Source organism: Heliangelus exortis, chromosome 24, assembly GCF_036169615.1.
Source record: "Heliangelus exortis chromosome 24, bHelExo1.hap1, whole genome shotgun sequence".
Taxonomy (NCBI): Eukaryota; Metazoa; Chordata; class Aves; order Apodiformes; family Trochilidae; genus Heliangelus; species Heliangelus exortis.
The window spans coordinates 2,410,110-2,423,218 of record NC_092445.1 but is presented as its reverse complement, the minus strand read 5'-3'; the positions used below and the strand labels follow the sequence as shown (position 1 = coordinate 2,423,218).

The following is a 13,109-nucleotide window of genomic DNA, read 5'->3' as shown; positions in this document are numbered from 1 at the left end:
TGGAGGGGACCTTAAAGCTCCTCCAATCCCACCTGGACAATCCAGGGACCCCTCCCCAGCCCAGGGGGCTCCAAGCCCCATCCAACCTTGGGCACTGCCAGGGATGGGGCAGCCACAGCTTCTGGGGGCACCCTGGGGCTCAGGACCCTCACCCCAAAGAATTTCTCCCTAATTCCAAGTCTTGGCTCAGCTGAAGCCAGCAGGACCCCAACACCAGCTCCTGGAGCATCCCGGGATGTTTCCCAAGGATGATGGCTCATCCCTCCCCTCTGTCCCCATCCCAGGTAAAGTTCCTCTGGGATTTTGCTCCCTGGAGCATCCTCACCACATTCCAGGCATTCCCAACCTCCTTGGTGGCTTCTGGCCCCGTGGCTGAAATGGAAACCTCGGCTGGGCCCAAAGGCTGAGTCACATTTCCCAGAGCCAGAAAGAAGGGAATCAAACACGGATCTGTTGGGGCTGGAAAAGGGAAGAGCGAGCTCCAGGCTGGCTGGTGTGGGGCCCAGAGGGGCTGAATCAAAGCTGGGACACCGAAATCCTGGAATTTGTCATGGAGAAAGGCCACCTGTGTGTCCTGGGAGGGAATTGGTGGGATCTGGGATGGTGGCAGTGACCCCCACCCGGAAAATTGGGGCTGCTCAGCCTCGAGAAGGCTCAGGGGACCCCTGTGCCCAGGGCCCAGTGCTTAAAGGTGGCTGCAAAGGTGGGGACTCCATGGAGAAGCCAAGGGGCAATGGGCACCTCCTGGGGAGATTCCCATGGGACACCAGAGGAAAACTGGATTCCAAGAGATGGGAATGGTCCCCAGGGAAGGGGTGGATTCCCCCCCACTTTGGAAAGTTGGAATTCTCAGGGTGCTGGGACATCTCCCACCAACAGCACCGTGAGAAGGGGGGGATCAGGTGACCCGGGAGGTCCCTTCCCCGCTGACATTCCAGGGATCCAGGGATCCAGGGAGCGGCGTCACCCCGGGGCTGTTTGACACCCCCGGCCCCAACCCCCACCATGACCAGGGGGCGTGGCCTACAAGGGGCGTGGCCTATAAGGGGCGTGGCCTATAAGGGGGCGTGGTGTGATGAAGAGGGCGTGGTCTAATGTGGGTGTGTCTGGGCAAAGAGGGCGTGGTCTAACGGGGGCGTGGTCCGAGTAGATGTGTTGCATATAGGGCGTGGTCTAAGATAAGTGGGCGTGGTCTACGACCGGGCGTGGTCTGAGCTTAGTAGGCGTGGTCTGAGCTTAGTAGGCGTGGTCAGCCGCTAAGGGGCGTGGTTTAGCTGAGTGGGCGTGGTCTGTAGCGAAGGGGCGTGTTCTCCCGCAGAGGACTACAACTCCCGGCATGCCCCGCGCCCCCTCTCCCCCCTCCCGAGGCTTCCGGCGGGGTCGGCCCGGGAGCGGCGGAGGGAACCGGCGGCGGGCGGCAGGTGAGGGCGGGCGGCCCGGGGGGGAATCGGGTCCGGGAGGGGCCAGGTCCGGTCCGACCCGGTACCTGAGAGCGGCGGTGTATGGGTGAGGGGCTCTGAGGGGGTGTTGGGGGGCGCTGGGGTGAGGGGGAACGGGGGTTCGGTGAGGGGAAGGGGGGGGTTCGGTTAGGGAAAGAGGGGTTCGGTGAGGGAAAGGGGAGGTTCGGAGAGGAAAAGTGGGGTTCGGTGAGGAGAAAGGGGGGGTTCGGTTAGGGAAAGGGGTTCGGTGAGGGAAAGTGGGGTTCGGTTAGGGAAAAGGGTTCGGTGAGAGAAAGGGGGGGTTCGGAGAGCAAAAGAGGGGTTCGGTTAGGGAAAGGGGTTCGGTGAGGAAAAGTGAGGTTCGGTGAGGGAAAGGAGGAGTTCGGTGTGGAGAAAGCGGGGTTCGGTGAGAGAAAGGGGAGGTTCGGTTAGAGAAAGGGGGATGGACAGAGGGTTCGGTTCGCTTGGGTTCGGGGGGAGCTCTGCACTCCATGGGGTGACCCGGTCCGGGAGCCTCTCCCGGGTCAAACTCCTGCGGGCGAGCGGGTTTCACCGGGAGTTTCTGTGGTTTCGGTGCCTCGGGAAGGGCTGAGAGGGAAAAGCAAATCCCGGTTTTCCTTCGGCTTTGCCTCCTCTCGCCTTCTCCGGGAGCTCTTCCCACCTCATCCCAAGTTCCTCCCCGGGCCAGCCCCTTTTTGGTATTTTCTTTGTTTGATCTTTTCTCTCTCTCCGTGTGTTTGGCTGAAATTCGAACCGGCCCCGGCCGTGCTTTCCCCCCTGGAATTGTTCTTTTCTTTCCTTCTGTTTGCGTGCAGATGAATTATTTACCTCTTGCCTCGGGTTTGCCCAGGTGTGGAGGTTGGGGAGGGTTTGGTGCCCCTCTCTGGAGCTGAAAAAAAAAAAATAAAATCCCCAGAAGCTGCTCCATGAAAGCTGCAGCCGAGCCCTGAAACCTTTAGGATGTTTGAATTTTGCTTCCCCAAAGCTGGGAAGAGAAGTGGGAATGAGTGGGATTGCTCCTCTTAAGGTGCAGAACAACCTCGGGAAGGAGTTTGGAAACTTGGAATGTAGGAATATTGGTGAGTCCTGGGCAGAATCAGGGAAGGAAGGGGAAAGGTGAAGTTTTCTGTGGTGGGTAAAGGATGGGTTCAGCAGAATGAGCTTGGGGTGCTGGTCTTGCCCAGGAGGGTAATTAAATTCCTGCTGTGATTTCAGGATAAAATGCCTGTTGCTCATCAAACATGAATCCAAATTACTCCTCGGAGCAGACAAGACCTAAAATTGTAACTTGACATAGTTTAAATTCCTTCTCAAAGGAGAGTGCAGGAAAAGGGGGGAACGAAAGCCAAAATGAGGCCACTTGTGAGGGAGAGGCACAGTTACACCAAGTGAGGTTGATGCTGGGGATGGGAACAAATCCCTTTTCCCTTTCAGAGGGGATTTAAACTTCTTCCCAACAGTGCTGGAAGTGCCTGCCACCCCTCTGCCCTAAATCAGTGGGGTTTCAAGTGTGTCACCTTGGACTTGCACAGGGCTGGCTTTGGTAGCAGATAAGAGCTCCAAGGGTGGTTTTGTAAGGGACTTTTCCTTCCTGGATTCCCAAGAAATGGTTGGGTGAGCTGTGTCTGAGGGAGCAGAGCATCCTCAAGTCCTGGAAGATAGGGGAAAGGGGGAGTCCCACTGGGAATATGGGGCACTGCAGAGAGGTTGCCACAAAAAAGGGGGAATGTGGTTTCATCCTTGTTTTCCCCCCGTTGGATCTGTAATCTGTGATTATACAGCCTTCTACTTCATTCAATCAGTGGTTAATTTGATTTCCAGTTTAATTTGATGACAGTTTGGAGAGCCAAATCGCTTGTATTTAAACAAATGCCTTCTATTTTGATCAGATTTCAGTGCATTTGGCATGTTTGGGGGGCATTTTATGTGTGCTCGAAATCGCTGACAGGGCAGTTCCTGCAGGTCTGAAAGTTGGTGATGAATATTCAGCTGCAAGCTGCACAAAACCTGGGTCTGGCCAGGGACAAGAAGGGGCTTAAAGTAAAACCAAGCAATGGGGGAGGTTGCACAGGGTTTTGTCACTGGTCTATGGGATGCAGGTGGGAGATGTCCCTGTGTCCTGGTTTGGGCCAGGAAAGAGGGAATTTTCTGTCTTGTAATTTTGCTTTCAGCTCAGTCTCTTCTAAGGAAGCTCATGCCTGGGAGATTCATCCTTTCAGTTCTTTTAATTCTATTTTGGTTCTCCTTTGCTGGAGGTGAGGTCACCTGTCACCTCCAAACATCATCATTTTTTAGGCAAACCCAAAACTTTTGGGCTCTGGGGAATGCAAGGAAGCCACGGGGGGCAAAGATGTCATCTTATTCCTGCTCCCATTAAAGGTGGGAGTGGAGTGTGGGTACTGAAGAGATGCTCCACCTCGGGCCAAATCGATTCCTGACATTTTCCTTAGCTGGGATTTTCTCCACACAAGTGCCCTGTGGGGTTTTTGTTGCTTTTTTTCCCTTTTCTTTGTGAGCGTGAGAAAGCTTTGGAGCCCGTGGAAAACCTTCAGCCCCGTGACTGCAGCAGTGTTAGGCCTCAGCTTTGTGTCGAGTGCTGAGAGGGGGGGGAAAAAAAAAAAAAAAAGCCCTTTCAGAGCTCTATTTTTATCATTTAATTAGTAGCTCTTGCTGACTTGTCACTGCTGTGCTGATAACTATTTCCAGCCCCTTTTCTGCCCAGCGGGGTCACACGTTCCTCGGGCCCTGCCTTTCAGGGCCTTGAATTCCTTCCAAGCTGTGCCCCCAAATCCAAGGATGGATTCCAGGTGAGGAGCTGGCATGTTGCTTGACAAAAGTCAGGCAATCTTCAGCTGAGGGTGCTTTCCAAATGCTGATTGTTCTGTATTTGTTATTTTTTCCTCTGTCTCGGAGGGCTCTGTGTGGCTGGGAGGAGACTGAGGTGTGGAGGTGATTTGGGGTTGGGGTGATTTGGGGTTGGGGTGATTTGGGGTTGGGGTGATTTGCTGCTGGCTGAGGGGCAGGATTGGGATTAGAGGTTCAGACTGCAGGTTCCCAAGTTCTGCCTCTTATCTGTTGGGTTTTGAATACCTCAGGTCAATCATTCAGTGTTGAAAGGTGAGTGTGCAAAACCTCCAGCAATCACTAATTATGTGTCGGTATTTTTGCTCCATGGTTCTCCTTTTTTTTTTTTTTTTTTTCTGATTTCTAAACGACAGAACCCTTAATCTCAAGGTCCTCTCCCTGCATTGCTGCTTCTCTTGCTTCTGGTGTCAAGTTGGTTTTGATGATCAGCTGTGCTGAACCAGACAGGGAGGTGAGAGGCAGCTTTATGTCCCCAGCTACAGCCTGCTTGTCACACTGTTTGAATTTCTTTGTTTACTGGTGACTGTGTGTGCTCTTTCCACATTGCACTGGGGAGAAGAGATGGGGGGAGGGAGGACTAATTATATCCAGAGAGAGGCTTTTAATGCTGGGAATCAAAGGAACAGCTTCAGCTCCTAACCAAATGGATTATGTGGAGTCACACGAAGCACCGGTGGCTGAGATGTGAAAATTGAGGGCAATCCAAAGGATTTCTCTCTGCTGGATTCTGGAAATAATTTTATTATTTTTTTTTTTCCCCAAGCCCGTTGGCTAGCAGCAGCCATCGGAGGAGGAATGGGTAAACAGATTGTTAACTTTATTCTTTTGTGCTTGTGCTTTTTGGCAAAGCCCCAGTGAAGAGCTCCTCACCTCCCAGCTGCACGGCCAGTGCTGGGCACTGCATTGCCACAGCCTCATTACCCATGGCTGCTGAATGTCAGGGGACTAAAAGAAGGTGCATACTGATGAGGTGGGGTTGTGCAAGTCTGGCACTTCCCTAGCTAAGCTCCTGCTCTGCTCCAGCCTTCTGGAACAGATTTGGTGCAGATCACTGGACTTTGGCAAAGTTTACTGGCCCTTCAAGGCTTTGAGCTCTGCCAGCTCCTGAGAGCTGCTGCTGGAAGTAAGAACCTCTTTGCAGACAAGTCAGGCACTAGCAGCCAGGTTTCCCTTTAGTTTACCAAGCCACAAAAGTGAACCCCTCAACTGTTGCCCTAGACACAGTGGTCTAAAAATCCATTGAGATTAATCCTCCCCTCAAGTGGAATTTAATCGGGCTCCTCGTGGGCTTCCTTCACTGTGTGCTGGAGAGGTGAATCTCTGAACATCCCTATTCTTCTCCCCTAAGGACAATTGGCTTGTGAGGGAGCAAGCAAGAAAAATTTGGCTTTTCTCCTACTGAGGAGCCTTGGTTTGTAAACCTGGATCAGATTCTGAGCAAGGAAACCTGGACCAGATTCTGAGCAAGGTGCTGTCCTGCTCAGTGTCAGTGTTCAGCACCAGGGTGTGGGCTTTGGGTGTTCAAAACAGAGTTGCAGAGGGGGAACTTAGCTGAAAACCCAAAATAAAATAAGAGATTTATTGCCAGATGTGGCCTTCAGGTGAGGGTTTGCAGAGGCTGAGCTTCCAGAGGTCCTTCTGGATGGAGGAGGAGCCAAAGGTTGTTGCCTTCTGAGAATTTGAGCTTTGGACAAAGCATGGAAATGTCTAAGCCAGTTTTAAGGGGACTTTGGCATTTGCTGTACTCACGTGCCTTTGAAGGTTGTGTCCTCTCATCTAATTCTTCTACTTAAAGTCAAATCAGTAATTTTTAGGTCAGCAGCTAAATTTGCTGGGGTAATGGGCTGGCACAGCAGTGCCTGCTGGGGGGGTGATTTCCAGAGGGGAAATCTCTGCCTTGGCAAGAGCCTCCCCTGCAGCTGCATAAAAAGGGGAATGTTATTGATTACTTTCACCTCCAGAGCTGTCTAAAAGTTTCTGTAGGTTTGAGCCATTGCCAAGAAGTGCAGGGAGAGGGTTTGCAGGTTAGAGCTATCAGCAGCAAACCCCTTGTAGCCCAGAGCCCAGAGCCAGAGCCCAGAGCAGGAGAAACTTCAGTGGGGGATAGAAGAAAGGGCAAGAGGGTTTGGGCTGATTTTTGCTGCCTGAAAAAGCTGCCTCAGGTTCTCCAGGAATGCATTTTTGCTGCTCTGCTGCAATGTTGACACTGGAGAGCTGGAGGGACCCACAGAATTTCAGTTCCTGACCTGTGTGGAGTGACCTTGTCCTGCCTAAGTTATCTTGATCAGCTGAGACCTAGAAGGAGGAGGATAATAATTACTGAAATAAGTGCTAGGATGGCTGTTTTGTGCTAGCAAGGTGGGGCTTTTATTCTTGGGGTTATTTAGTCTGTCAGCTGCAAACCAGGTGTAATTTATTGCTAGGTGGGAAATGGCAGAAGTAGGAAAAGGGCTGCTAAGTCCATTTGGGTTTGTTCTCCTCCAAGGTGTGTTTGTGTGCTGCCAAAAGGGAGAACAAAAAGTCTTTTTCACTTAGATTTTTTTGATGAGTAGGAGGTGAGAAGTGTCACATTCCCTGGAGGGTCACTGAAGCTTCATTTACCTCGTGCTGAGGCTTCAATTTGTGCTTCTGTCCTGCTCCCAACTTGTGTCCTGTTCCTCCTGCCTGTGGAGCAGTGCCAGAGGTGAGTGAGCTTTCCAGAGGTTTTTTTTCATCTTCTATTTCCAAAGCCATTTTGAACCCACAGCCCCACAATTATTGACAGAAAACCCCTGAGATTGAGGGCACACTTAAACAGGATTTCTTTTGGCTCAGCTGTGCCTCTTCAGAGTAGCATCAGCCTTTGGGTGGAATTGTCAAATAAGTGCTGTCAGGTTCTCTTGGCTCATCTGTTGGGTTTTTTTTTTTTTTAGCAGTTTTGAAATTAGCTTTAGGCCACCAGGCTTTCCTCTTACCTGTTCAGCCCAGAGTGAAGACAGAAGAGGCTCTGGCAGAGGAGGGGGGGAAAAAAATCCTACCTGCTGACTCAAACTGACACCTAACACGATGCAGAGTGGGGTTTGCTGCTTTTCCTGGGCTGTTTCACTTGGCTGACAAATATTGGGTTGTTGTTTTGGATAGGAAGATCAGTGGGGTTTGGAAGGAGGGAAGTTCTGGGGTGGAAAGCTTGGCTCATGGCTGTGCTGCTGCTGAGTTGGTGACATCTCAGAACGGGCTGTGCCTCACCTGGGGACATGGCTTAGGGGGCATGGGGGGGGGTTGTGTTGATTTTGGGGTTTGATGACCTTAGAGGGCTTGCCCAACCTTAATGATTCCATGTGTCCAAGACCCCTCAGAAAGTTTGCTTAATGCACCCACCTTGAAAATTCCCATTATTTTTTCTGAGTAAGCCCCCCAACAGCTTTCTGAATGCTCCCAGGTGCTGGGGAGCTTACCCAGAAAAAATAATGGGAATTTTCAAGGTGGGTGCATTAAGCAAACTTTCTGAGGGGTCTTGGACACATGGAAAGTCCCCTAAGGTCATCAAACCCCAAAATCAACCCAACCCCCCCCAGTGCCCCCTAAACCATGTCCCCAGGTGCCATGCCCAGATGTTTTTTGAACACCTCCAGGGATGGGGACTCCCCCACTGCCCTGGGCAGCCCCCCCCTCTCTTTTTGGGGAAGAAATTTCATAGAATCCTAGAACTGGCTGGGCTGGAAGGGACCTCAGAGCTCATCAAGTCCAACCCTTGCTCCACTCCCCCCGTGGTTCCCAGCCCATGGCACTGAGTGCCACATCCAGGCTCTTTTGAAATATCTCCAGGGATGGAGAATCCACCCCTTCCCTGGGCAGCCCATTCCAATGGCTGAGCACCCTCTCCAGAAAGAAATTCTTTCTAATGTCCAACCTAAACCTCCCCTGGCACAACTTGAGACCTCTTGTGCCCTCTTGTCTTGCTGAGAGTTGCCTGGGAAAAGAGCCCAACCCCCCCCTGGCTCCAACCTCCTTTCAGGGAGTTCCTAAGGACCAGCACTGGGCATCCAGCAACCTGTGGAAGCACATGAGGCTTGGGAAGCAGGATGGAGGAGCCTGCTGGAGCTCCCAAATCAACCCCACACTCCTGATGACAATCCTCAGGGCTGGTTCTCATCTGGTTTTACCTTTCAAATGAAGCTTTCAGTCTCTCTTCTAACCACCAGGTGCTGCCTGCCTACCAACTAGAGGGTGCAGAGGGAAAATCGGGGTGCTTGGGTGGACAGGAGGCTGTGTTGCTGCTCTGCTGGTTGGTGTCAGGCCAGGCTCTTCTTTCACCTCAAGTCCTGTGTCCAGTTCTGGACCCCTCAGCTCAGGAAGGAGATTGAGGTGCTGGAGCAGGTCCAGAGAAGAGCAAGGAGGCTGGGAAGGGATCCAGCACAAGTCCTGTGAGGAAGGGCTGAGGGAGCTGGGGGTGTTGAGGCTGGAGAAGAGGAGGCTCAGGGGAGACCTCATCACTCTCTCCAACTCCCTGAAAGGAGGTTGGAGCCAGGGGGGGGTTGGGCTCTTTTCCCAGGCAACTCTCAGCAAGACAAGAGGGCACAAGAGGTCTCAAGTTGTGCCAGGGGAGGTTTAGGTTGGACATTAGAAAGAATTTCTTTCTGGAGAGGGTGCTCAGCCATTGGAATGGGCTGCCCAGGGAAGGGGTGGATTCTCCATCCCTGGAGATATTTCAAAAGAGCCTGGATGTGGCACTCAGTGCCATGGGCTGGGAACCACGGGGGGAGTAGAGCAAGGGTTGGACTTGATGAGCTCTGAGGTCCCTTCCAACCCAGCCCATTCTAGGATTCTGTGATTCTTGTGTTCCTGTTCCATCCTGTCCTCTGGAAGATGGGAGGTGCTCAGAAGGGTGCAGTCATCTCCTGGTCATAGCTAGAGGGCAAATGAATGCACCTCAGCCTCCAGGGCCATCATTAGCAGCCAGGTTTTACTGGTCCCAGTCTCATCTTACTACGGGTTGTAGAGTGTGTGGATGGGGCCTTTGGTAAGGAGAGTGTGAATAAGAGGAGGAGGAGATGTGCTGGGGAAGCCCAGCAATGCAGATGGGTTGAATCAGCACTGCTGGTTGTTAATTTGCTCCACATCCTGTGTTGTACACATGGAATTTGAAGTTTTAGCTCTGCAGTTTTAGGTTGAGTCTTTTTCCAAGTTTCACACTGGACTTCTCTTTTTTTTTTCTTTTTTCTTTTTTTTCTTCTTTTTTAATTTTCTTTTCTTTTCTTTTTTTTTCTTCTTTTCTTTTTTTTTCTTCTTTTCTTTTTTTTTCTTCTTTTCTTTTTTTTTCTTCTTTTTTTCTTTTTTTTCTTCTTTTTTTCTTTTTTTTCTTCTTTTTTTCTTTTTTTTCTTCTTTTTTTCTTTCTTTTTTTTCTTTTCCTTCTTTTTTCTTTTTTTTCCTTCTTTTCTTCTTTTTTCCTTCTTTTCTTCTTTTTTTCCTTCTTTTCTTCTTTTTTTTCCTTCTTTTCTTCTTTTTTTTCCTTCTTTTCTTCTTTTTTTTCCTTCTTTTCTTCTTTTTTTTCCTTTTTTCTTTTTTTTTCTTCTTTATTTTCTTCTATTTTCTTTTTTCTTCTTTATTTCCCTCATTTTTTCTTCTTTTCTTCTCGTTTTTTCTTTTTCTTTTTTTTCTTCTCTTTCTTTTTTTTTTTTTTACTTTTTTTTTCCCCTTGTTTTCTGTGTGAAGTTCCTTAAGGATTTTTTTGTTTTTTTGGGGAGCTTTTCTGGTGTAGTAGGAACAAGTCTGCCTTGATTCTTCAGCCAATTACTGCTGCCCTTGGAAAGGTGTATTTATAAAGCTGCTGTGCTGCATTTCAGCATGGAATTTCTGTGAAATCTGCTTCTCCTTTAATAGGAAATTACACAGGTGCTGCTCTTATGTAGAGAGAGCAGCAGTCCTTGCATAAACACTGGGTGTATTAACATTTCTAACTAGTGAATTTATGGATAATCTCCTCTTTTGGAGGATTTATTCTGATTTAAGGGTATTAAATCTCTGGGAAAATTAAACCTTTTTTAAATCCACTTTGTTCAGATGTTGGGTTGGGGAGCTGCTGGTGAGCTCTGCCATCTCCTTCCAGCTTTTCTGCCAGCTTGATGGGAAAGGCAGAGGAGGGAGACACAGCTGGTCCAGAGGCATCTGGGCTTTGGGTTTAGGTGCTTTATCCAGTTGTGTCAAAAAGGATTGGAAAACTGGGCCTGGAAGGAGCACATGGCAGCTTCCAGCACTGCCAAACCCAAAAGCCCCAAAACCAAACGACCCCAAAGGTAAGAAAGATGAAATATGCAGGGAAAGTGTGAAGTGGCCCCATCCAGGGGGTTGGTGACAGATGTCAGGCTGGGTGCTGGGTGCTTCTCTGCTTGCCCAGGGGCCCCATGGTTTCAGGGAGCTGATTCATCACCCTGGGTGTTTAATCAGGGTTTTTACAGCAGGGAAATGTTTTAAGGAGAGGGTGGAGTTCACTTTCAGTTCATTGTGGGTGGTTTGGTTTGGTTTTTGTTGGTTGTTTGGTTGGGTTTTTTTAATATCAGTGAATATTACAGCTGATTCCTTAATGCATTTTTAGTCATTTTTAGGGAGGGGACTGATGGTGAAAAGGATGTTGTGTGGTTGGGAGTGAGCACTGAAGGCACTTTTCTAACCCTGGGCACGAGTGTTTTCTTTAGGCTGCTTTTCTTTAGGTTGCTCAGTGAGTGCAAAGAGCAGGAATCCTGGTGTTGAGCTTTTGATCAGCAGAACTACCTGTGCAGCCATGAGCTGAGTCCTCCTCTGCTCCCTACAAATTGTTCCTTAGGGGCTTGGTGTTATCTGGTGGCTGCTCAATGACCATGACCCTTTTTACAGCTGCAGCTTAGGAGCTAAGGAAAGCTCCAACTCTTTGGGATTTCCAAGGTGACTTTGCTTCAGGAAGCTGTTTCAGCCTTCAGTCTCACTGCCAGCAGCAAGGGGGTTGATTTGCATCATCCAGATAATGCAGTGGATTGGGTTCCTTTGAGTCCTTACAGCCACGTCTTGTCTGGGCCAGGAGATCATGGAGAATTTAGACATCAGGAAGAAATTCTTTGGGGTGAGAGTGCTGAGCCCCAGGTTGCCCCCAAAAGCTGTGGCTGCCCCATCCCTGGCAGTGTCCAAGGTTGGATGGGGCTTGGAGCACCCTGGGCTGGGGGAGGTGTCCCTGCCCATGGCAGGGGGGGCACTGGGGGAGCTTTAAGGTCCCTTCCAACCCCAAACCATTCCATGATTTTATGACACTCTGGTGAAGGCCACCAACTCCCAGAGGTAACCCCAAAGCAGCAATAACAAAAAATAAATACTTGTAGTTAAAACCATGTGCTAAAATACAGTGTCCAAGGTTGGATGGGGCTTGGGGCTGGGGGAGGTGTCCAAAGGAGGCAACTGGGCTGGTGAAGGGATCCAGCACAGATCCTATGAGGAGAGGCTGAGGGAGCTGGGGGTGTTGAGGCTGGAGAAGAGGAGGCTCAGGGGAGACCTCATCACTCTCTCCAGCTCCCTGAAAGGAGGTTGGAGCCAGGGGGGGGTTGGGCTCTTTTCCCAGGCAACTCTCAGCAAGACAAGAGGGCACAAGAGGTCTCAAGTTGTGCCAGGGGAGGTTTAGGTTGGACATGAGAAAGAATTTCCTTAGGGAGAGGGTGATCAGACACTGGAATGGGCTGCCCAGGGAGGTAGTAGTAGTTTCTGATGGGGGGGGGGGGACAGGTCCTGCAGGGCTGAGAAAGGCAGAAGCTGGTTTCCCATCCCAGGATTTTCTTCCCGGCTCTCACTTCCTCTGCAAAAGGCTCTTTTCCTTCCTCTGCCATGGCCTGGGCTGCAGGGAGGTGCAAATCTGCCCTGGGGATGGCTGAGGTGTGGCACTGGGAATCCAGGCACCTGTGGGGACAGGTAATGTGTCACCTGGATTGCAGGGCCTGGGCTGCCAGGGGAGAGAGGCAGTGCCCAGAACTCAGTGTTCAGCAGGACTGGAAGTTTTAACTGGGTTGCATGCAAGCTGGAGCTGGGTTTGGGTTTGGTTTTTTGGGGTTTTTTTTGTTTTTTTTGGGGGGGGGCTTTGGGTTTGTTTGTTTGTTGTTTTTTGGGGGTTTTTTTGGTTTTTTTGGTGGTTTTTTTGGTTTTTTGGTTTTTGTTTTTTGTTGGTTTTTTTTGTTTTTTGGGGTTTTTTGGTTTTTGGTTTATTTGGTTTTTGGGGGTTTTTTGGGGTTTTTTTTTGTTTGTTTTTTGGTGGGTTTTTTTGGGTTTTGGTTTTTTGCTTTTTTTTTTTTGTTTTTTGTTTTTTATGTTTTTTGTTTTTTGTTTTTTTGTGGTTTTTTTGGTTTTTGTTTGCTGTTTGTTTGGGTTTTTTTGGGTTTTTTGTTTGGTTTTGGTTTTTTTGGTTTTTTTTGGGTTTTTTTGGTTTTTTGTTTTTTGTTTGGTTTTTTTGTTTGGTTTTTTGTTTTTTTGTGGTGGTGGTGGTGGTGCTTTTTTTGTTTTTTTTTGTTTTTTGTGGCAGGAGGATTGCTGCTTGCTGCTGTGATCCCCTAACAGAGCAGTTGTTGGGGAGTTCTTGTCTTCAGGCTTTGTCTCTCTGCTGTACCAAAGCTTTTCTGGAAAGGGAGCAGGATGCCTGTGTGCATCTGGCTGGGATTTGGGAATGCTTTTCATGGCAAAAGGGGAGCAGGTGGCTTTCCACTGCATGGGTTTCCAGTGAATTGTTTGCTCTGCTTGTAGGGTTTTGGTGCTGGCTGCTGTTCCAAGGAAATGGGAGGAACTGCAGGGTGAGAAAGGGGGAAACTGGTTGAACTGGA

The 13,109-nt window shown here is 49.7% G+C and overlaps 1 protein-coding gene across 8 annotated transcripts in view; it reads left to right on the top strand.

Annotated features, from left to right (window-relative positions):
• Positions 1–1,318: 1,318 nt before the first annotated feature.
• PHACTR4 (phosphatase and actin regulator 4) overlaps positions 1,319–13,109 on the top strand; it is a 73,324-nt gene continuing 61,533 nt past the window's right edge. For 2 of the 8 annotated variants that reach the window (XM_071767831.1, XM_071767823.1), the window contains exon 1: positions 1,340–1,421. Coding sequence is in view for 2 of the 8 variants with exons in the window: in XM_071767822.1 (XP_071623923.1) it covers positions 4,726–4,755; positions 6,857–6,987 (161 nt within the window). In the remaining 6 variants the exon portion in view is untranslated. Of the gene's footprint in view, positions 1,422–4,659; positions 4,756–6,856; positions 6,988–13,109 lie in introns of those variants that run through there. The other 6 variants (XM_071767828.1, XM_071767822.1, XM_071767821.1 and 3 more) reach the window with 6 other exon arrangements.